Source organism: Anopheles darlingi, chromosome 3, assembly GCF_943734745.1.
Source record: "Anopheles darlingi chromosome 3, idAnoDarlMG_H_01, whole genome shotgun sequence".
In the NCBI taxonomy this organism is placed as follows: domain Eukaryota; kingdom Metazoa; phylum Arthropoda; class Insecta; order Diptera; family Culicidae; genus Anopheles; species Anopheles darlingi.
The window spans coordinates 56534542-56559541 of record NC_064875.1 but is presented as its reverse complement, the minus strand read 5'-3'; the positions used below and the strand labels follow the sequence as shown (position 1 = coordinate 56559541).

The 25000-nt window shown below is 53.3% G+C and overlaps 1 protein-coding gene across 2 annotated transcripts in view; it reads left to right on the top strand.

Moving 5' to 3' along the window:
• Positions 1-25000, top strand: part of LOC125957749 (capon-like protein) — a 65465-nt gene that overhangs the window by 243 nt on the left and 40222 nt on the right. Inside the window, exons 1-2 of one of the 2 annotated variants that reach the window (XM_049690641.1) lie at positions 1-124; positions 8224-9027. The exon at positions 1-124 is cut by the window's left edge and continues 20 nt beyond it. In XM_049690641.1, the coding sequence (XP_049546598.1) occupies positions 8923-9027 (105 nt within the window). In that variant the 5' untranslated portion in view covers positions 1-124; positions 8224-8922. The remainder of the gene's footprint in view (positions 125-8223; positions 9028-25000) is intronic. The other variant, XM_049690640.1, reaches the window with a different exon arrangement.

The following is a 25000-nucleotide window of genomic DNA, read 5'->3' as shown; positions in this document are numbered from 1 at the left end:
CTAGACAGCGACATCCGCAGTTTGAATAAAAACCGTTACGAAGAAGCAGAGGAGGAAGATTGAACGCAACGCTGGTGGAAGGCTTGGGAAGCCGTTCGCTGCGAAGAAGGAGCCGGCCAAACAGGTATTCTTTGCGAACGCGAGGATCAAAGTGCGACCGTTTTTTTCGCTGCGTGTCTCTCTGTGTATGAGTGTTGTGTGATCCTCGTCTCTTAGTGCGTGTGGTGTGTATCCGCATCGCTGTGAGAGCCTCCCCCTTTTCTTCAATTTCACGCTGGACAAAAGATAAGCTGCGACGCGACCACCGCGCCAACGGTCACCTTTAGCCGAGCCGAGGTTCAAATTCAAACGATATAACCGCACAAAGTAAAGGCAAACTTAAGCAAACACTACTACGATTGCCGGCATCGCTCGAAAGGCAGTGCCGCGGTCTCCACCGAATTGTATGTGTCTCTGTGTGTGCTTGAGTAAAACAACAAAAAAAACCTCGCTAGTTCCCGCTGGAGAAAAAATGTGAACCCACTTCCGGTCCGCGCCATCGAACGCGCGCCCGCGGGAGGTGATCTTCTGATCTTTTGTGCAGCAAAAATCTCGTCCCAGATTGGAACGGCGGTGTCGCTTCTAACGCGTGTGTGTGTGTGTGTACGTTTGTGTGCGTAGGTGTGTGGGCGGATGAAGTGACCATGTTTCGACCGGACATTTGGACATTTGGACCTCATTAAATGGGGAGAACGTGAAAGGCATCATCCCCCTCCTATAGTGCGTGGTGGTGGTAACAAAAGAAGATAGTTTTGGGGAGGAAGGTTGGATTCATCCCAGACCAGCGTGGGATGGAGCATGGGTTAGCCATGTTTCGACGAACACGCGGGGTTTTGAAAGTAAAAAAAAACTGGTAGCATCAATGTGCGACTGGATCTGCGAAATCCGCTAGCATTCGAACATCGCAAATACACACAAACACACACCATCTAACCACTAGCTAAACCAGACACGGATCGTCATGACACACGGTCCAGCAGCAGCACCAGCAGCAGCATCGTCACCCTCCTAAGCACGTATTGCATTGGAATTCTAGCTCATTTAGCCTCGAGCGCAGCCACACCGCAGCATAGGCGCGGAGAGAGCGAGAGAGAGGGAGAGAGAGAGCGAGAGATCGTGGTCGCGACTCGAGAACGGGACGGTTTTGCGCGATTGCATAAATTAATGCCGTGCGCCCGCTAGGAGTGATGAATAAACATGACATGCCACCAGCACCACCACCACGAGCACACCAGCATCATCGCCACGCTACTGCGCGATTTGTTGGCAGAAAATCGCCGATTGTCGTGAGCGTTCTGAGCCTCGCAATCATAGCAGGCAAGCTTCAGCGCACCCCAACTGCTGCCCCCCTTCCCCTGGAGGATCATTATCGATCACGGATGGCCATGACGGAGGAACGCTCGGGAAACGTCACGATACGGCGAACGGCGTACTCGTCATCCCTCGCCTCGCGAGTGTAGGCTTTGCTTTGTACACAAACGATCATGACAGACACACACCGTGGCGACAAAGGGGGGGACAAATCTGATCTCGATTACCCGCGATGATTCAGAGAGAGATGACAGATCGATGATGCATATTTTGGACACCAGTGGTGCGCACTGTCAAGTGTCATGCTCACAGGAAGTGTCGCTCGCTGATCTCGCTCGGCTGAAAGGTCGCCAGGTCGTCGGTCGGCAGGCTGGATTGGATCATTTCTTATTTACGCTACGGTTGCAGCCCTGGCCTTTTTGGGGCGGGAGCAGCTAGCAGCACCTCGATCAGCGCGCCGCGATCAGTGACCGCAGACCGAGTAGTTTGGCCAGCGCCAGCCGCCAGCAATAAGCCATTTCCAAACAGATCGCAAACGACTGCCACTGGGGCAATACCGGTGGCAACCGCATCGCTCGCTCATATTGGAAGTAATCGTGGCCCCCGCGACACGCGAGATCACCGCGCACCGATGAGAGAAGGCGTTAGCGCGGCGTCTCGCCCGTCGTTCCCTTTCGAGGCGAGATTCGAGTTTGGCGGTGCCGATGGCGGTTACCAAAATAGAAATTTATGCCATGATGCCATGTCCCATCGGACGGGATTGGTAGGATTCCTTTTTTTTCTTTTGCTTCTTTTGCTTCTTTCTTTTGGTTCGCGCCTTTGCCTTTCGGTGGTTCGGTTCGGTTCGGTGTTGTTTGGCTTCTAGTTCGTCTTGTTACTGCTACTGCTGCTGCTGCTGGTCCCACCCCTCGCTACCGCTACCGACAACCAACAGGTCGCTCGCTCGAGAAGATCTGGTCGCAGCACGTTGACGATCGCATCGCGGAGCTAACGCCTGCTGAACATGAAATTCAATTTTCGCCCCGAATGTCATCGAGGTAGATGCGCGCACGCTGGCCACGCATGACGATGATCCATGCCGCCGCTGCCACCGCCGGCAGGGCCTTTCCGTCTGCAGGCGACGTGATCCGGTACCGGAGGGGTGCGAGTACTGCCCTGACACCGCCATTAGTAGCCAGTCCAAGAGGTAGCGCCAGACGGGCGACTGCCTGCCGCGGGGGTGAGCTGGTGGTGGTAATCATGTCAAAAATCGAAACCGAAACCGAATCGCACGGCACGGCAGACGGGGCCGAGAACGGCTATAAGCCGCTCAACCGACACACGAACGCACCACTTGACTTGTGATCCTACTGGCCCCTCTCTCTCTCTCTCTCTCTCTCTCTCTCTGGTGCCGGCAAGATACGCCAGCTTAACCTGCCAGCAGTAGCGCGCTTGGGTTGTGGGATGACTTCTGGGATGTAATTTTCCATCCACGATGATCGCGTCGCGTGCTCGAGATCTCGAGAATAAAAGAATCGGGAATTGTTTTTACTCGCGTAAAATAACAACATCGCATCGCATCAACGCCGAATGTTGTGGATCCACCTTTCCGGGCTACATTGTGTTGAAAAATGATTGTTTACGAAGGAGTTCTCTGACGAGGGCTTTTTTGTTTTTGGTCCCGCAAAAAAACTCCCGCAGTCCCGGCAGTTGGTTGGAGTTCGCACCTTCTTTTGCACGTTTCATCACGACGCCATTTTGACTCCCATTTGGATCCGTTTTCTGTTTTTTTTTCCATTCAAATTTCATAACTTTCCGTGCCAGCAATGTGTGTTGTTGCTTTCGCGGTGGGTTAGCGCGGTGGGCGCTGAGAGGGTGTCAGTTCGCACAACCCCGACCCCCTTTTCTTCGGCCGCCGCGCCGCGACTCCAGTTGAACCCGCGAACCAGAAGGAGCGGCGTGTCGTGTTGTTCGTTGGTGTGATGGGTGGTTTTGCAGGAGGTTGGAAAAGTGAACGAGAAAAACCTATTTTCCGTCGGTCGGTCGGTTAGTCGGTATCGATGTCAACACCCTAACCACCAAGTCCCTCTAGGGGTGCGGTGGCAAAGAGGAATGTGTAGTGGGTTGAAAAAGGATCCTCCAGCTGGTCGCGTTAAAAAGAGTGATCGCGCGAACAAACAACGGGAAGAAAAAATGGAAGAAAAGAAAATGGAATACTCTGAAGGCGCGCGCGTAATTGGATGAAACAGATTCGGTTACTTGTTGATGATGATGGTTGGCCGGCGGCCTCCCTCACCCCAGCGCCCAGGAGACCCGGATAGCGCTGTCGAAACCTTATGCTTATGGTCTAGGCGCGGGGCCGGAGTGCAACAATCGAATCTGAATCCTTTGTGGTGACTTGGGTGTTGTGGTGGACTTACCACATCCCCGCGAAGGTTAAAAACTGCTGAACCATACACACACACACCATGCGTCTGTCCTGTTGGCCGCGGTTTCCAATTCGATTCCCTTCTCGAGCGAGATCCGTGGTCCACGATTCCTCGCTCGCAGTGATATTTGAGGTCGCGCGCACATACACTACGTTTGTTCGATTCTGCTCACGCCCTCGTGTCGGAGGCACGTTCCGCCAAATTAGTCGATTAATGTGAAACCCCCCACCGTAATGGCCTCGGGTTCCCAGCCTTTTCGGGACACAAAAGAAAAGGATGTTGGTTCTTCGGTTCGCTACGCCGCGCGACGCAAATCGAATCCTCGAGCGTAAACGGATTAATGAATAATCCATTTTCGGTACCATCGAAGGAGTCGCTGGTATGGTTGCCTCGCTCCCCAGGGGGGGGGGGGGGGGAAAGGGGGTCAATAACCTAGAACCAGGAAGCCATCGGATACACTCTTATCGAAATTGGAAAGGAGAACCGTTTTTCAATTTCCTCTTGCACTCGTTGCTCCTGTGGTCCTCTGACCTCTTTTCGTCCGCTGCGCCTGCGGTAAGGCCATTAATTGTTGATGTGTCCAGCCTCCAGTGTTTCGCCACGCGGGGTTCGTGGAAAATAATGATTCCACCGTTCGTTCTCTTCCATGGCTGCAATTATGGTGCATAATTTAAAAATTCCACAAAACTGGCCGCAGTCGGTGGTGCAGCACCTGCAACAAACCTTTTATGTCATGCCGATGCCTCTGCCACTTCGGTCGTTCGGTCGATTATCGGGGGGATGCTGTGTCGCCGTGATGGAGCAAATCCTTTGCTTGCTGGCATAAGGGTAAATTGCTCCCCTCTCGAAACAACAGTGCTCGATGGGTCGATGATCAAAGTACACATTTTGTCGTTTTCCCTCTTCCTGGAACACCTGCGCCGGTTCTGTCAACGCGTTCTGTGTCAGTGTCAGTGTTTGTCGCATCTCGCGTCAAACGAAAAACGCCATCGTGCTGTGCCGTCGAAGCGTTGCAGCGTTGCCTATTAAGATGGTACAGCCAAATTTACATAATTGTGAGTGAGTTGCTGCATCAACTGTGCTGTGCTGTGGTCGTAAAAAAGGGCCTGGCACTGGTGCGGGACTTCGATCGGCCAAAAAGGGGTGAGAAGGTGAGAAAGTAAGGAAACGATGCAAACAGAACCGGCGTGGTGTGGTTCTCAAGTCTCAACTTGATCGTGCGCTTGTGTGTGTGTGTATCAGCCTAGCGTTTTATGGTTTGAACTTTACCCAAAAGATTGTTCTTTTGACAAGAACACACACACATACACCCATGCACACCTGTCCTTCTGCTGGTTCTTGGCTTTCCTTTCCTTCCAGAACCGCGAACCGCATGCCATCGCCAGCAGCAAACAGTAAACAAAGAAGTCCCAACAACAACCACCACCAGCACCAGCACCAGCAGCAGCATCGGCCTGTGGGGCATTCCTGGAAAGCCTTCGAAAGTCACGCAAACTATTTCAATCTACCGCATCATATGATCTGTAGAGGGGTTGTGGAGTGTGTTCTCTGTGTGGCTGTGGGCCAGAGAACGATGATTTGCGGTCCACAGATGATTAACTTTTGTTTTTTTTGTTCCTCCCTCCGTCTCTTCTTCTTCGTTCTCATCTGCCTTCCTATTTCTAATTCCTCCCCATTCGCCACACACCGATCGAGATGATGGTGAAGGCTCCCTCTCCCCTTTGGTTGCTGGCTTACTTGGTGGCTGCTATAGCAACATCGATGGAGCCACAAAGCACAGCCCAGCGAGTCCGTGTCTCTTTCCGTTCTCCGCCTGTTGATGCTGTTGCTTGGCTTGGAGTGTCGGGTTGAAAGTCTACTTTTTTCCTTTTTCTTTTTTCGTTTTGAGTCTCGCATGAGACGCGCTTTCGTGTGGAATCTCGAAGAAGGAGAGAGAGAGCGAGAAGGCCCGGTGGTAATCAACAATAATATCGCGGCGCGCGACGGACGCGCCCGGGCTTTTGGAGAAAATCGAGATCGAAACGAAACAGGCGAGAAGAAGAAATAGAAGCAGGAAATTGACCAAAAAGGTGGACGGCAGGTTGGGAAGATGGAAGGGAAAAGAATGGAAGAAGAAGAAGCAGAAGCAGAAAAGGGAATCATGGACCCTGCTGCTGCTGCTGCTGCTGGCTGGCTGGACTCCAACGCTCCAAAAGAAGAATGCGCAATACAAAATCTGGAAGGCTAGAAGTTGCTGCATGTGGTGGTGGTGGTGGTTCGATGCCAGACGTGCTCAGCTGGATCGTCGTGCAACCTTCCCCCCCCCCCCCCCCCCACCAATCTGGGGCTGGGTGCATCCTGCTCCTGCTCCTGCTGGTGCTGATGCAGCTGCTGGTGGTTGAAGTTATGTTGTCCAGCGAACGAAACGTGTGAGCTCACCCGTCTCACTCTGGAGCAGCAGAGACACGCCAAGGAGGCGCTGCGTTGCGCACTCGACTTAGAACCGGTTTATCCAGTTTCGCTTCCTTGCCATTCCTCTTCTTATCTCGTCACCACCGACCACCAGACACCACACACATACAGTCACACAAACCATCCAGAAGACACCAACCAAGGAGCTCCAAGCGCGCGCGGTGTGTAATGTTCTCCATCAGGGCGCGTCTTGGGTGGAGCGCAGTAGGCGACCTCAGCTGCAGCTGCAACTGCAAAGCCTGCTACTAGGACTGCCAACCGTACAGTACTCCCCATGCCTCCTCCTCCTGCGCACAAATTGTTCTTAATCCTCTCTCTCTCTCTCTATCGTGTCTGGAGCTTCTTGCGCTTTGCGATGCTTTCAACTCGAATTCGATACGCCGGTCTCGGTGCCCGCTGGCATACAAAGCATATACTGCCTCCTACGCCCGCTTCTTTGCGTCCCCCCCTTTTGGGCCCCTTTTCTCAACACTCTCTGGGTGGGGGGCTCAACACTCTCGCGATTCCTGGCCGAAGATGAATTCTCACGTGCTGCCTTCCGCCACCAACTGGGGCCGGATGCTGCTCCCTCTTGGGAATTGAAATATCCAATCACGCTCGTTACAACCCCTTGGAACAGAGAGACACACACACATCGTGTAACTCTACTGTCTGCTCTGTTCTTCGCCCTGGGCTGCTGCTGTTTGTGGGTGCAGTTCAGGAAGAGAGGCACCGAGAGAAGTGTATTCGGAATAAATATTCGTCAGATGATTGCTCCGTCCCGTCCCGTCCGTGCTCCGTCGCTTTTGTTCGGTTCGTTCGGGCTTCCCCCTCGCCCGGGTTCGCTCAGAACCTCAAGCAACATAACCTCAACCTCAGCACTATGTATGTGTGTGTGTGTGTGTTGCTGTGGTACCTTACAGCAGCATCCACCAGCGTTGCCCGGGGTGATGATCCGAGATCCGAGATGCCAACCGAGGGGGGGGGGTGAGGTTTCCTTTTATTAGCTGTGCAGCACGTACATTATGATATAATCGTGAGGAGGTCGTCGCATCGCGCGCACCCCGGAATAAAAAGGGGTTTATTCCCCCCCCTTTCTGTTAGCCAACCCCACGCATCGACGACCCACGGTGGCCACCCCGCGTTGGAGTGGTTTTGCGACAACACGCTTTGGATCGTAAAGGAAAAATGTATATCTATTGAGATGGAGGATTTTCCGGCGTGCTTCTTAAGTGAAAAGTTCTGTAATCTCGTTATCATCACTTTTCGGTGGTCCATCTTGGCACAGGGACCGTGCGGGGCCGTGGGCCGCCTTTGTCGAGCTTCTGTTGCGCCGATTATGACCGCCACGCCCCGTGCCGTCCCGCACGTTGTCGCGCGTTGTCTGTGAATGTCCTTTTTTTGGACGACGATGTCGTTCCGAACAGGCATTATTATGCCAACAGTCTCTAGGGGAGTCGGAGAGAAGAGTGAGGAGCGAAATTGGGAAAGAATTGTGGGATTGCGGGAACCCCCGTGTCCCTCTCGATCCTTGAAGATGTCTCTTCGCATCTTTTTTTCCGAAAAAAAGGGGGAAAGACTGTAGGAGGTGATAAATCGGAAGCAAAATAAATGTCGCCCACAAGCGCGATGCCGAGACCCTTTAAAAACCGGATTAAGGGCTCGGCCGGAAAAAGGAAAAACCGGAACAGACGTTCGACGGGATGGATTCTCTTGAACCCGCCAATCTGATGAGAACCTTCACCGTGAGCGACGTTGATTAGAAGCTGGCTTATATGGTGGACGCCGCCACCATCGGGCCGCATTCTGATCGTTTCTCCTTCCCCAGTAGGCTCTATATAGGTTCTGTGTTGCGCTGAACGCAACCGAAGTTCATTCACTCGCAGACGCGTGTGTCGGTGTGTGTGCGTGCGCCCTATAAGCCGCTCACCCCCTCCTCCCCTTAACCGGAAAAGGGCAACCAGCATAGAACCACCAGCGATCGTACATCTCTAAAAACCCGCTCCTAACGCTCCTTTTCTGTTCTCATCCACAGCCTGCTGCCACCTCCCCCCTTCCAGGTCATCCATCATCGCCGGTCCCTTGTACATCGCCCGTAAGTGAGCGAGCGTGTGAGTGCGTTGCGTGCGCGCCGTACGGGTGGAAAGGCACGAGCAACAGCTCTCCAAGCAGCTTAGCGAAGAGTAGAGATCCCCCAGTGAAGCTGTTACTGTTACTGCTAGCGGCTGGTGGTCGTGTCGTTCTAGCCTAGCGTTCTAGCATTCAGCACACGTGCAGGAACGAAGTGTGCTGTGCTGTGCGTTTGTTGGTTTCTGTGGAGGATATGTTGGGCTTCAAAGGAAAGCCTCCAAGCTCCAGCGTTTGAGTTACGACTAAAAGTTGTTGTGGCCATTGCAATATCCGGTAAAAAGTGTACGCCTGCTGTGGCACGTGTGTGTTTGTGTCTGTGTCTGTGTTTTTTAGGGCGGGTATAGAGAGAGAGTGTGTGGCTTTATGGGTAGTTTATTGTGCGGATGTGCAAATTATTAGTCAGTTTAAAGGTGCTTTGTTCCACCACCATCACCACCACCACCACTATCGCCGCTCTTGGTTCACCTCCGTGAGAAGAAGGTGTTCGAAGACGCGAGCTTCCCGAACGAAGAAACCACGCGCCGCCCGGCAAAGTGAGGTATTGGTGAGTGTGTGAAAAAGTGAGGAAGACGGAGGAAGAACCACCTAGGCGGCAGCTCTCAAAATGCCTTCTCAACCTTACGATCTCGTAAAGGATGATCAAGACATTCGGGTGCCGCTGTACCCGGAGCAGGCATTCTACGGCAATGGTTTGATGTTTCAAGCCAAGGTAAGTTCACTTTCCATACTCTTCACACTCGTCCCTTATTGAACTTTTCCCTTGTTTAAAATGGATGCGGCTTGTTACATAAGGTGATTTCGACACGTACTACGACTACTAGATCTAATGGGGAATTTACAACTGCTTACAGATCTTTTGCACGGAAATGACTAGGAAGTGGAATCTAATTGGTTAAATAATAAAATACCGAGATTATGTGCCTTAAACAGGATTTAAATCCAGAAAAGATGTGGCTCAAGCTTATAGACCATTTTGGAGGATTATTTTAACTATTCTCCATCATGCTTGAAAGGATTTCAATTAACCAATCATAAAGATGATTCCCATTTTGCACAGGATTTGGTGCATTAGTAGAGAAATATTCACATGTTTAGAACCCTTTCTGGCCTTTGGTTGTAGATTTCTCATGAAAAACGTTCCAACTAAACTCCAAAGACGTTGTGAACCGCTTGACACTTGATTTGTGTGACCTCGAACTAATTAATCGTCTAATGGTCTTAGCTCACTTCCGTGAAATTGCGACGAGAAGCGATTAACTTCCATCTATCGTGCCCGATTCGACGCAACAAATCGAGTGAGTGCGGGGCGCGCGCTCGCGCGGTGGTGTTCAAGTTTAAGTCGAAGGTGAAACCTCCCCCGGGAAGGGGCGAACAAGGTTATCACCGAGGAGTAGAGGTCGGCGCACATGGTTAGGTTAGAAAGCAGAGTGTATCTCCATTTCTCACTCGTGTCATATAGGGAGGCACCCTTCAAGAGAGTTCAATGCTTGAAACGACCACCTCACCACGCGGTAGATGCTGCATGCATCTCACTAGGAGACGGCGTACAGAGTCCAATGACTTGGTTCTACCTTTCAGCATTTCCCCGTGTGTCCGTGGGCTGAAGAGGCGTGGATCCCGGGAGAACCATAAAATATGGATCGCTGGATAGAAAGAAAGAGAGAGAGCCTTCTCTCTCACTCCATGCCTATACCCTGTGAAGATCAAGCAATCGATGCGCCCTAGGCCGGGATCTTCTCGTTCTACTTGCCCCAACCAACCGGCACCAGCACTGCTGACCATGCACCGCATCGCGCTTCGCGCTTTCTCTCATTAGCATTTGTTGAAAACAGAGGAGCGCCGATGCCCGATGAACCGACGAAAGTGTGCGGTGCGGTGCGTTGCGGAGTGTGGGTTATTGATTGCTTCTCCTTCACTTCGGCGTGAAGCGATGCCGGACGACGACGACGACGACGACGACGACGACGACGACGACGACGACGACGACGACGACGACGACGACGACGACGACGACGACGACGACGACGACGACGACGACGGTATTTCTGATTTCTGGCCCCCGGGGGCCCCGGGAAGGGCCATATAAAAAGCAACCGCCGCCTCTCCGTAGCATATGACAGCACCCCTTGACCCCTTGGCCGGTGGCGGGGCTTATATGAGGTTTGGCTCGTGATCCGGGGATCACTCAGCATCGATTGATCATGCCTTGATCACATGACGGAACCTAGCGAGGAACCAATCCAGGAACCGCGAGCCGAGTACCCGACTCGGTTGATGGTGATTTAGATTCTTTGACCTTCCGCCGTGTGAGTGGCGCGCACCCCGCCATCGCCGTGGGTCGCGTACCCGGTCCCGGAATCAGAATGCACATGCAAATGCAGGGCGTTTGCAGCTTTGGCGAGCTCCGAGATTCAAATACGGCCAGAGCCACGGACCCGGAGAAATAAATTTAGCTCAGAAACTGGTTTCCACGGTTCGGGAAGTTGTCAAGATTACCGGCAGCAGCAACAGCGGTAGCAGCGGCAGGGCGTCGCCACCGTTCGACACGACATTCCATTCGACGGCGATTGGTACTCGCGGGCTGCTTATGCGGCCTCCTCTTCCGCTCTAATGCGGTCAGCGCGATATTTGCACAACGACGCCCACGGTCTCCACGGTGCTAATCGGGATTTTGCTCCAGCGCTCCACGCCCTTGGCGCCCTTGGGGGCTTAGAACCACCCCGCAAACTTCCTGTCCGGCTTACGGTTCCGCCCGACCGATCGATGGCGATCGACGGCGATCGGGCTCTGGTCCTCGATGGCGTCGTTGTAGGTTTGACGAGAATTTCTTTCCAGCCCGTGGATGTTGACCCTGGCCTATGGCGTGGAGGGGTTTCTGGCCACCCGCAGGCCGGTTTTGGCCTCAATTCGCGTGGTCACCGCGGCGGAATCCGGCTCCATTATTCTAGTTCCTGGAGTGGAGCCGCGAAGTCCGCGAGGCGTGGTGGTGACCAGCTTGTTGCACCCGTTGCTGAACTGTCAAGGTTGGCTGGATTCGTGTTTCACTCATTTACCTTGGATGCATTTCAAAATGAAAGTAGTAGTAGTAGTAGTAGTAGTACTAGGTGGAGGCAGTCGCACGCGGGAGTGGCACCTGTGTGCGACCAAAAACAAATGAGGCCAATCAAAACGGTAACGAAACATCATCATCGTGCGCTTCGTTCGTGACTTTGTTGGCACCGGGACCAAGCGAGGAAAAAGTCAACCAGCTTTAACACCGCTAATTGCTCTACTCCCGAGTGTGAGCGGGCTGCAATCAGGGTGATGCTGCTGGTGGGACACACACACACACACAGCGGCCACCGAAAACGACCACCGGCCATCATCGAAATGAAAGCTCCAATTGTTTTGTTTTATTTTGTGCGGCTGCGGCTGTGTGTGCGACCGGTGTGTTTCAGCAGCTTATTTACGCGATTGCCAAGCGAGAGACCTATTCCCCCTCCCCCCTTTTTCCTGTCCTGTCGCTTTTCCCTTTCTCTCGCTCTCTTTCTATCTGTCTCTCCACTCCGTTGATGTGGTGCATAAAATGGCGCCGCTTTCCTCACTAGAGCCAGCTGAGGAATAAAATGAATTATTTCGTCCGGTTTCCATTTCCGACCGAAAGCTCTGTTGCTGCTGCTGCTGCTGCTGATGGTGCTATCTCTGTGGTCTCCCTTTTTTCGGGCCTTTTCACGCACTGCTGTAATTAATTTCACTCACACCGGGCAGCACACTTGCTGCTGCTGCTGCTGCTACTGCTGCTAGTGGAGCTCGACTCTGTTTTTGGAGGTTATGTGCACTTTGTGTGTGACGGTCATTGCGCCGAATGCGACTATTCGTTGCCGGGATTGCTTGGATTGCGATCTGCCGAGAACCGTTTTTTTGCAGCGCAGCATTGTCGGGATTCGGCTCCTGTCATGGCGGCCATGGCTTGCTACGCTACAACGCGGAAATGTCAAACGAGAGAACCGCATACCCCCGGCCCCAGCACGCGCATCACCAGCCTGCTGATGACAGTTCGTTGTCCCCTGGTCTGGTGGCGCAGGGCCGAGGGTACAGAATCAATTAAAAAGCCAAGGGCCGGACCGGCGGGAGACGTAGCTAGCTGCTGTGTAGCATCGCTCTGCGTCGCTTCCCTCCGGCTGCTATCAATTCACGTGCTTCATTTCACGCTCCATGTCCGTGTGTGCTGCTGCTGCAGGCTGTGTTTGTGTTATGCCTCCAGGGGAGAAGAACCTCGAACTCGAACCCTCCTATATCGAGTGCTGAGGGGTGATCGAGTTGAGTTGGACAGAGCGAGAACGAGAACTACAGCGAGGGTAGAACGAGCGACCGACCCTTCCGATGGGCCACAAAAGGGTCTCGGGGTCCGCTGTAGATGGTCATCAGAGAAAGAGCATCTAACGTTACCGTGCCGAGAGCCGTCTTCGGTTAGAAATCCATTAAATCTAATGTCTCGATAACGATCACACATGATCGAGTCCATCGTGGATCGTGCATCGTGCTCGCCGGTTGTTCGTGATGATGATGATGGTAGAGGGAAGTTGTTGTAGCGTTATCGCGTCGCCCTTTCCGCCGTCCCCCACTCAAGGCACTCAGCGCAATGGAATGTCATCTGTCACACGGTCGCCATGATTGTCCGCCATGCACACAATGCACCGAGCAACGGCAGTCCGGTTCGCAAGCGCTAGCGTAAGGTAGGCGTAAGTGCTGCTGTTCCGTTAGCAATCGACGGCGCAATGGCGGGCGTTTGTCTTTGTTTTTGTTGTCCCGCACTCGCGCACTCGCGGGACTTCCGTTTCCCGTTAGCTCGCGAATAGTGCAGACCCGTAGCGCAGCCAGAGAGCAAACATATTTCCACGCCATCATGTGTGTGTGTGTGTGTGGCTCGCAGCGCAGATACCTGATTGATTGGGTCCATCATCTTTTGTGGGCAATGTTCTCATCCTGGCTCGATCACAAAGAAAGCGCCCACGAATCCCGTAGATCGAACGGGCGTCCGTCCGTCCAGGAGGAAACAAAGGCACCATCGAACAACATCGTAGGACACAGGACCAGGAGGGGGTGATATGCCTCTGGGCCGTTTGATGCTCAATCAACGTCACCGTCAACGTGGCGTTGTCCTGCTTTTCTCCGGCTGTCCGGATGGCAGGGGGCTTTGTGGCAATTTCAATTTAATCCAACGCTTTACTGTACCGGGAACATCAGGCCAGGCCAGCGCAGTGGAACAGTGAATCATATCGCCCGGCCCGGTACGGTTATCCTTCAGGCCTGTGCGGCCTGTCAGGCGTTCATAATTGAGAAGATTTATCTGGGCTGACAGTGGGCTGTGTACCGGCGGGTACTGTCAATTTGGTGACAATTTTATGTTCCGTTTACCACAGGAACAAGCCGCCTGCCGGTTGCTTTCGGTCGTTCGGTCTCTGGGATTACGCGATTACGTTTGCCTCTCTCTCTCTCTCTCTGTGTCGGTTGTAACGGAAACAATATGCCTCTCTGGTATATCCCTTTTTCCTGGTGAAGGTGGTGGCGTGGAGCCGCAGCACACTACCTCCCGAAAACACCACCTCACATGGCACCACATTGATTGGCACCGGATATTTTGGCGGAATTGGGGCCGAGGGGGTGGGAGTTTTATTGGGAGAAATTTATAACGTGTATTACCTAGGCAACTGGACGATTATGATAAGACATTTGCGGTTCGGTGTGTCTGTGTGTGTGGACCATGGTCACCGAATGTCCAATAAATGGCCGACGAAAACGGCTGGCTTCCTACGGTGCTGCTGCTGCTGCTGCTGCCAGTGATTAGGTGGACCTTTGAAAGCCAATTTCATGGCGCATCGTTTCTGTGAGTTATTTGGCTTTTGTGGGTGGCCTATAGAGGGGGGGATCCCCTAGTCCGAGAGGCCTATATAAAGCGCTTCGACAGAGAGAGAGAGAGAGAGGTTATTTGCTGTTATTGACCACAATCCTCCGCCATATCTTCCACAGCCGCCTCCCTGGCGGTCACGTAATAACGTCAAAGCTAAATTCGCGTTTTGCCAACGTTTCTTCGATTCTTCGACTCGACTACTACTACTACGACGACTACTTTCTGGATGGACGCGTGGATGGACGGATGGCGGCGTCCAATAATATGGACCCCGAGGATGAAGCTGGAAAGCAGCGGAGGCAATCTCGATAACGGCTTCTGTTCCAAACGGTTGGTCTACAATAAAGCTTCTCGCGGGGGCGGGGGCGCCGGGGGCTACACCTCCACGCTCTGTACCGAGGTTCACCCGAGGCATCGTTATGCTTCGCTAGGTACGATGCTGCTACTGTTGCTGCTTTCCCCGGGCATCTGCTGCTGCCTCTCTCACGACCACGCGAACGAGCTGAAAAAGACGATGAACCGACAACCTGGTGTTCCTTTTTTGGTGCTGCAACACCGTTGCCACCGCTCGGCGATGGTGATGGTGTGTGGATGACAACAGGTTGACAGGTTGCCGGCAGGCAGGCAGGCAGGCGGGCGAGTAAGGTGTGCGCCCACATAGGAGACCATGCAGGATGCGGTGCAACGGTGCGCTTCGGCTTCGACTATGCTTCTTCTGCCTTGCCTAGTGCTGCCTGGAAGTGATTAGAAGCGATGGGGACTTGATGATGATGACGATGATGGTGATGGTTCCGTTGTTCCGCCGGCCTAGAACTCCGGACCGAGGACCGAGTGACCGGGATTTATTGATTCTGTGGGCATGTTCTACGGCTACGGCCCATCAACAACACATTCGCCATGTGTGTGTAAACAGAGTTGCCCGTTGTGACGTTGTGACGGTGCGTTCCAGTGAACGAAGATAGTGGTTCTTGTTGTTCTCTGGAAAACTGGAGCAACACAACGACGACTACGAGCTGCACACTGGGGTGGTGGGGTGGCAGGGTGGTTCTGCATCAATGCAGCTCTGCTTCTGCTGCTGTTGCATGGTGTTGTTAGCACGACCGCGAGGTCGTTATGTGTGCGCCAACAGCAGCAGCATCAAAGAGAGGAGGAGTCGAGATCCCGTTTTTAATTTCCAAGTGTGTTTCTCTCTCTCTTGCTCCCTGTTTCGTTGCTTCGTCTTGTTCGCCATTTTGCAGACCCTAGTGATGGGTCCCCCAGCCCTTTCTTGTGGTTCCCGTTTATCGTTTGCCGTTTGCCGTTTTGTTTTCATTTCTCGGTTTTGTGATGGTGTGTGTATATGGCCCTTAACAGCCCTTAACCAAACCAGAGAGCCAGTCAGTGGTTAAATAATGCACATCTCGACTTCCCGTTTGTTTTGGGAGCGTGGAGCCGTTTCAATGTCAGGCGGGGTGGCTGTCCTGGGTGCAGAACGGTTATTCCCGGTTCTTAGTTGTTTGCCCGTTCTTTCGCTCTGGTTCTCGGGTTTGCTGCACCGGAAACCCCAGCAAACTGACGTGCTGGTAGGGAGTCGGGAGCAATAAGTTGTCGTTTATCAAGCAACCATGGAGAGCGACAGAGAGAGCGAGAAGGAGCAGTAGTCGGAGATCGGTTCCTTTTCGACGACTTCACAGAAGCCATCCCGGGTGGCTCAACTCACTTTCTTCTGTTTCTGCTGTTTTGATGCGGCAAAAACCCATTTAAAATTGTCCTTTTGCGTGCCAAGGATGTGTCGGTGGTTTGCTTGCTTGCTTGCTTGCTGTTCCTGAAAGCTGTTGCTGATATGCTGCCCCTCTTCTTGCGTCCGGGAACTCCGGGGCCCCCAGGGCGGAAGTTGTAGCAAGTTTGTAGATGGATTTTCGTGCCATCGTTCTCCTTTCTTTCTTTTCGGGACCTTGCTACAATATGCTAAGCGATAATACGAGAGGACAATCTCCCGGCCGTATCATGCTCTGTGGATGTCTGTCACCCTGGGCCCGGCCGGTAGTGTCAGACCTCCGCCCAGACCTCAACAACCAATCATCTGCGCAACAGTACGAAGGAGGAGACAGAATGAAGGAGTACCCGTTTCCGTAGTGCCGCAACGGAGGAACCGTCAACCGACGAGGACGGGAAGCTTTCAGGCTCTTGAAATCCCAGAGACCAAACCAACAACGTTAGGCACGAGATGGTGCTGCTTTCCGGTTGAGGTTAGGGCAAACACATTGCATTTTCAAAATTCATGACTCACTCAATGTTGTCCCGGGGAGAAGGAATGTCCCAGGGAGAGGGAAAGGGAACGGCTTGAGAGTGTCTTAGGATCCCGCGGTGCCCCCGGTGTGGGATCGCCGTGAAAGCATAAGTTTGTGACACACAGTTCTCCGTGGCAGCAAGGGACCTCTCACCCCAACCCGCTATGGGTGACAACCATTGACCATCGCTATGGGTGACAAATGCCATTGGGTGACAACAAACATACGAAGTGTAGGGATTCCGGATTCCAACTCCGGAAAAGCCTACTGCGACGATGACAGCAGCAGCAGCAGCTGCTGCTGGTTGAGGTTCCCTCGGGGCATTTCTCAGCGAGCAGGCGTGATGTCGTATCCTCTCCTCGGGAGACCTCTCCCGGAGGGGGGAAGCGGGTACAAGGGGATACAGTGAACTCTTCACCGGAGTGGGTGGGGTGGGAGTGGGGTGATGGAGGTGGGAAATAACTTACCATTTGTCAGCCATTACCATTGCACCGTTTAGCGTGCGATCCAGTGGTTCCAAGTTCCAGTGTCGCCGCCTGGTCTTGGATCTCCTCCTTCTTGGACCACCCCACACCGGCTGCTTTGTGCGGTACGCTATTTTAGAGGCGAAGGGCTAAGAAGCACTGGGAGCTTGGACTCTGAACGACACGGCATGGCATGGTCGGCACGCCATGCCACGCACCTAATGGCGATGGTGTAATGATGGTGTGGTTTTGATGTTGGCCATGCTCCCGATGCTGGTGTGTGGAGTTCAAGATCCAGCTGCTGAGTAGAGAGAGAGTGAGGGAGCGAACGAGCGGGGACGAGAAACTTGGCGCAGGAACACACTATCTCTCCTTATATGCAAAAAAAACACGTGGCCACGCCAAAAGGCAAAGTATGGCAGTGGGCCCTGGGACCCAGTCCGGGCCCGAGCTCTTTGTGTGTGCCCATGGAGACCGCTATGGAATCGGATAGCATTTTCACACACACTCACACACACACACACACACACACTCTCGTCTAGACGTGGTAGAGGCACACGTGCAGTTGCACGCAGCAGCTGCTGCACCCAAGTCAGAAGGGCACGCTCTGCGCTCCTCCTCCTCCCGTGTGCGCTCTCTCTTGGTCTTTGCCTAAGAAGGTTATGTGCTAGCGCGATCCAAGAAGGCGCTGGCTGGCTAGCTGTTGACGTTAGGGCAGAGTAGTTGGCGTGGCTTTCACTATTTTCACCGCCTACTAGGAGACCCGACCAAGACACGCCAAGGCTTTAGCTGGCGGGCTGTTGATCTTCAAACCGTCATCATCATCATCATCATCAGCAGCAGCGGCAGCATCAGTGTCGTTTGTTGACGACGTCGCTCCTCTAATCCTTTAACGACCAGCACAAAGAATGACGCAAATTGACGCGCGCCATACACATTCCACACATACACACATCTCTCTCTCTCTCTCGCAATCTCCACCTTACCTCCTGGTGCTGCTGCCTCTGCGCGCATCTCACGGCAGATGGGGGCATGACTTTCGAAATGAACTTATGTCGCACCGTGTATGGGAGGGGGGCACAGGTTTCGTCGTCGCTAGCTGGCAGGGAGAGGGTGACTGACTGACTGACTGACTGGCCGGCCTTTTTTGCGAACTCGCGCAACTCACTCCGTATCATTCCGCGACGAGCGAGCGTTTTTGGTGTGCTCATGGTGGCATCAAAGGCGGCGGCGAGGTCTGCATCAAGTTCAAGCTCACAGTCACAGTCGGTTTTTGGACCGCGCAACCACCACCACCAGCATTGCCTTCTTGGATGGGTTTGGGATATGGAATTAGTTGAAACCCCCGGGGGGGAGGGTCTGGTGCTGATGGTGCGGTGGGGTCCTTTCACCGGTAAGGGCGGCCTGACGTGGCCTGTGGAGGAGATTATTATCTCTGATTGGATCGCCTCGCGTGTGCCGCGCCTCGTGTGGGTCTCCTCTCCTGGGCGCAATCTGGACAGGGCAGGGCAGGCCAGGGCATCAATCTGTAACGGGTCCAACCTGCCGCTACAGGTCTCCCGCTCCCTCTCCTTTTCTTTACAGCGAAAGCGACCGTGTGCACCGCGAAAAGGACATTCCTCTTTTGATCATCGTGTGGTGCACTTTATATCAAAAGCCGTTTTCTGGAACCTCTCGTTTTTTTTGGAGTTTTACATTCTGACGAGAAGTTGCTGAATCATCATCTCACGAAGGAGGCTTTCAAAGTGCAATGTGCAGAAACACACACACACACACACATATAGGCGTGTCCGTTGGTCACGAAATCGGTGGAAATCGAGTGCTGTATGTGGTCTGCACCTTAAATTCACGCGATCGATATAGCGCAGCAGCAGCAGCAGCAACAGTTGAAGGCAAATCGATTGCTGCAGTAGTTGCAGTAGTAGTAGCCGCGGACGCCGCACCTGGGACCACCGGGCGAGGGTTCCCGTATAATTGTGCCCCGAGGGAAAAACGTGGTGTAGAGTGTGCGTTGTGGTGGTGCGATAGACGCACACCAAATGAGGAACGAAAAACTCCGGAAGCCAAATCCAGGGATCCAGGGGCACCCAACAATGGCGGCCAACCTAGCGTGCACACCAGGGGCACGCCGGGAACAAGGTCCCAACCGGGACTTTGCATTCCCAGTTTTTTTCTTTATGTGACCGAGAGGGAATGTGTCAGCTAGAATGTTGCTCCCCTCGGGGGGGCGACCGCTTACCCTCCGGGGACAGAGAGAGAGCCAAACGCAGGAACAGCATTTTGCGGGTGACGGGAATGCAAATGTTGTTTGTTGCGACTCCAACCATGCAGCAGCAGCAGCAGCAGCGGTGTAGTAGTCATGTAGTCTGGGGGGGGGACAAACGTTAATACGATTCGATCTACACCCGAGGCGCGGTTCTCACTCACCTCTCTTGGTCTTTCTCTCTCTCTCTCTCTCTCTCTCTCTGCCTAGTAGTCACGTTCCTCCCGGAAATGGTTTCCGCCATGTTTTTTTTTCTTCTTTTTATTTGTGTCGCGCCAATGCGTCGAATGCTCCCCGGGTGTTACATCGAACCGAGGGGGGAAAAGCGCAAGCTCGAGCCGCTGCCTCTGTCGCTTACCAATTCATTCTTTGTTCGCGCAATACCTCCGCACAGTAGCCAGCATGAGCTTTCCTCTGCTGCTGCTGCTGCTGCTGCTGCTGCAGTCTGTACCGTCTCTCTGCGTCTCTCTACGTCCCTCGGTGAGGCTCTGTTGTTCCACATGATTTGCATTATTCAATTGGTTACAATTAGCCCTCGGGCCCTATAGAGGTGCGGGACTATGGGCATCCACCAGACACGTGTGCAAGCCAGGCCAGGCATGTTATATGTTCATTCCGCCATTCCGCCACACATCCTCAGAGAGAGAGAGAGAGAGAGCCACGCAATTACACTGAATCAAATATCTCTCCGTTCGTTCATTCCATTAGAATGCTGCAGGATGGATTGAAATCAGCAGAATACTTAAACACATTTCGTCTGTCTGCCTGTGCTTCTTTCCCCTCTCCCTTCCCTCGAATGCTGCATATGCATGAAGGATGTCCCAGGACTTAAACGGTGTGTGTATGCGCGCTCGAGTCCCTGGGTATTAGCATTTATGGTTCGAAAGTGAAACCACAGCCAAGCCATGCCAATTTAGTTATGAATCTACCAACCTGCGCGCGCGCACACACGCACGCCCATATAGGCATATACCAACATACCATCTAAACGATAATGGAGCGTTTGAAAATGCCATTATACGTTAAACCCACCGGAGTCAGTCAGTAGTCGGCCCGGTAGTACTAATACCCGGTAGGTCGATAAATCTTCCGGCAAACATTTGCGCGCGGTCGCAAGCACTAGCAGTTGTGGAATGGGCAGGCGCGCACCATCGTTATACCCACCGTGCAAATTGGAAGTCTCGTAAAGTCTATTTAGGGAAGCGCCAGCGGAGGAGAAGGAGTCGGCGGCCTGGCTGGCGAAGCGGGCTTTAGTATTCATCGGACTTCACTCCGTCCCAAACCGTCGCCGGTTTTCGGTGTCATAAACCGGAAGGGCCTTCGCACGGTTTCGGCACGTGCTACCGATGTTGTGCCATTCGTCATGCAACGGGATCCTCCCGGGAGTGCTCACGAGTAGTAGTAGCAGCAGCAGCAGCAGCAGCACGACCGGCAGCAGAGATCACTGTAATCGGGACCACTATACTATCGCGGTTGTCAATTTATAACCCCCGAGACTCTGCCATGTTGCCTGCTGCTATAACTGACCTGCACCATGTGTATGCACAAACACACACACACCCGGTCTGATCGCTAGGGGATACCTATACCTGCCGGTTGGTTGGAGCGACCAGATGACGTCGTGCGTAGAGCGAGTCGACGAGACGCCACCGGTAAACGCGCGTGTGGCGTGAGAGACGAGAAGTGAACTCAGAACTCGGCCACAAGATCAGATATGGTGGACGAATCACGCGCGGTAGGTAGCGGGCTAGCAGTAGTAGCAGCAGCAGCAGCAGCAGGAGGTACCATATGGTTTTAATATTTACTCAACAGAGAGATCAGTGACTACAGGAGCACGAGGAGAAGGAGAAGATAGGGAACGAGATGCGAGATCCCCAATCATAGAACCGTTGCCGAACCGAACACACACACACACACTGGGGAGTTTGGAGCACATAAATAATTAAATGGACGTCATACGTTGGTGGCGCGACGACCGTGTGCGGCTTTGGATGGAGGCCAAAAGTGTTGGCCCCGGGCCACACGGTCCCGGGAGGGGAATTGCTCGTCTTGTCATGGGGTGCCAACAAAGTCCCGAGGTGCGGACGTTTCCGACGTCATCACCACGACGACGACGACGACTAGGACGACGACGACGATGTGCCCTGGTTAATGGCCGGCCGCAATCCGTTTATCGTGCGGAAACAATATACGGCTCGTGCTGGTGCTGCTGTTGGTGCTGCTTCACGAACAAGATACCAAGTTCTTGGAATGGTGGAGACGGCCATATGTCGGTGACATGTGCACGACTTGCTCCCCTTCCCTTTTTCTCCCTTGGGGACGAAAAGACGCGCCCCACAGTAGTACAACATCGCGTGGAACGACATTGCGGCCCACAGTAGACGACGGGACCTAACGGGACCTGGCGGAACTGGAGGCGACTTCTGGAAGTGTCTCACTGGGAACTGCTGACACTGAAGGTAGACGCGAGTGTCTGGCTGGCTAGTGCGCTTGTGTTGGTCTGTGGCCAACTGGCCGGCCCATGTTTCTGCTGAGCGCTACAAATCACGGAAGTCTCATTCTTCATATTATTCTGCACCATTTGTTCGCTGCTTCAGTGTTGGAACTGGAACCTCTCATAGACATGGACTTCTTCTGGCGGTCGCTCCAACTCGGCGAGCTCGGTATGCTTGTCTGGGTTTGTCTCGGATTTCGGATTCTTCGTTTTTTTTTCTCTCCCTTATTCTGGACATGTTTGCCAAACCGGAGGTCCGGAGGTTTATTTTTACAAAGTCCGGCCACGTCGAAATGTCGGCCGGGCGTCCGGGTACCAGATCGTGCTCGTCATCATCATCCTTCTCCTCATCCTCCACGGTGTTTCGGTGTTCGGTGGTGGACGCTTTACTTCACATCGGGAATTGATTCCGGGAGATGGGAAAACAATCAAGTATGATTAATTCCGGTGGCATATGGTGGCCAGTGGCAGCAGTAGCAGCACCATGCGGTGGCCAACCCTAATGAGGATGTAAATCAAACCGTGCTGTCTGTTCTTTGCTTGGTGCTGTATCTCTGCTCTCTGCTGGACGCCATGTTGTGTTTGACGTTTCCAGGCGGGTGTAACAAATGATCCGCTAACGCCCCGCGACTCCGCATACAACACTCTATTATCAGCCGGGCGGAAGGAAGCAGCGAGTGCCTGACGGAGAGGATGATTCATCTAAGTCCATCGAGATCGAGATGTGTGTATTGCACTTCCGCTTCAATAGATACGAACAAACAGACAGTTTACACACGGTGACAGCCAAAACCGTGCTCCAGTCGGTCGAACGTAATCGCTTTTGTGCAGTGACTCATGATGATGGCGGCGGCGGCTTAGTCGTCCCAGTCCCGAGTCCCCAGTTACAGTATACAGTCCAGTCACAGGGCCGTCCATTGTGGTGTGTACCACATTCCATCCATCATAATCCTCCCAGATCCCAGATTCTCACCGTTTGACCCACGGATCAATAGTACAGCGGGTGTGTGTAATAATATTTTGAAAGACCCACGACACGAGAGCCCACCATCAGTGTATGGTGTATGATTGATCCGATCCGTGATGAGTGAGTGAGATTTCTCCTGCTATTGTGTATTGCCGGGACTCTGCTAGACAGAAGGACAGTAGTGGTATAGGGGGGTCTGGAGTCAAATAATGCTCATCACCTCCAGCGGACGGAAGTGAAACACGGCTTAACGGGGGAAAGATTGTCACACACACACACACCTTCGACACCACACCTTCTATTGATTGTTTTGTGTGTCGCCGCGCTAGAGCACTAGAGAGCCACCACCATTAGGCCGCGCACACCACCAGCACCAGTCATTGCCAACGCCAACGAAGGCTACGTTGTACGTCAACTTCCTGTTTCCCTCTCTCTCTCTCTCTCTCGAGCTAACCTTCCACGGAATTTCCCTTTTTGGCATCTCCGTTCGCATCCAGCGAGCAGGCGAAAGAGGAGCGTCACACAGTGTATTATGTGTTCGCATGCACGCCAACGACAACAACAAAATGCAAAGTCGCCCATGGAATGCACTTTGCATCACTGCCTGACAGCCAATCGACATCAGCAGCAGCAGCAGCAGCAGCAATGGGGACACCACCACCATACCACTCCACACACGCGGAACGGATCCGCCCCTCCGGCTACAACAGAGCCACTCTCGCGAGTCTCCATTCATGCCATACGCGACTCCCTTCCCGCCTCTACCGACTGCTGCTGCTGCTGCTGCTGCTGCTGCTGCACTTTATCATATGACGTTGCACTATTGCATTGCAACGGTGCATCATCTCGGCTTATGGGTCGACGGTGCATACTGTGCGCCGCTTCTTTTGCCTTCCATTTAACAGGCCGCTTCTCGCCCTCGTTACTTTCTTCCTCGCGGTGCGATTCCGCCACGCTCATTAGCTCGCCATCGTTGTGTGTGTGTGTCTGTGCGTGACTCCAGGTCAGCTGCTGCTACACTAGGTTGTTGTGAGGCACTACAACAACCTGGTGTACTCCCTCCCTATGCCCGTCAGTCATTGTTTGTATTTTAATGCCTTCTGTACTTGAATTTTTAGTTACGATTGACCTTGTTTCTCCAGTGATTCCGAGACAGAGAGAGAGAGAGAGAGAAAGAGAAAAGGAGATAAGGTTGGCCTCCACCTTCTCCACCGGACTCAGTTCCCCCCGCTATGCTATGCGCGTTCTTTGCTCCCGGTGTTGCCTGCTCCACGCTTGCTTGATATATTGGTTGCGCTTTGCTGTTGTTGTTGCTGCTGTGGTCGCTGCACTTGTTGCCGTTGCCGTTGTTGTCGTTGTGGATAACATCGCACGCAAGGCGATGTGGTCTTGTTTACCTCTCTACTTCCGAAAGAGGGGTGACCTGACCACCATCAGTAGGCCAAGTTGCTGTTGCTATTGGCTACGAGCGCTGGACACTGTTGCGCACAAGCAAAGCGGTACAGCGGATGGCCTACTGTTGCTGTCACCTCTACTCGCTGCCGTCGTTGCTCATCAGCTGGTCCCCGTGTGGTCCGGGCCCCGGTGTGTTGGCCAACAACCGAACCGAACAACCTCCCTCCCTGCACACGACAACACGAGATCCAGTGCTCTAGTTCTTTTGCCTCGAGCGCCGGGGGGGGGGGGGGACTGTTTGCATGTTTGGAGTTACGGATTGGATTTCCGCTTCGCCCTTTTTTTTTTTTTAGTGCTCTTTCCCTCACTAACTCTTTCTCGCTTTCGCGTTGGCTCGTTTAACGAACTGGCCGCACATCGGGGGCGCCAATTGATGTATACTCTGGCACTCTGGTGTGCCCGGGAGGGGAGTGTGGAGTACGGGGTGTGGTGATGTGTTTGGAGCGTGGTGGCATGGCGCTGCCTCTGTGGTCTAATTTTAAACCATGTTATGAAAACGCTGCTGAAGAAATAAACATGGAAAACGAAAGGCCACCACCGGTGGTACAAACACAGGGTGGCATAGGGGGAGACAGGGAGAGAGGCAGAACGAAGCCGATAACACCCTGTTACTGCAATTCTGGCAGAGTTCCCGAGATCCGAGGAGCTCCGTTGGTGCTGCTGCTGCTGCTCTCGATAGCGCCGGTAAAAGTGATTATTAATCGAATCATGTTCCGTTGATCGAGAAGGTCAACATCAATCCTCTTGACGGCCCGGGGGGCTAAAGGGCGCCGGCCGAAGAGCCTAAGTTTGTTGTCGAAAGTTTGTTTTGGCGGGTCTAGGGCGGGTACGGTCTTCTTCTTCATCGGCATCATCGGCAAGGGTGTTTGCTGGGCGTCC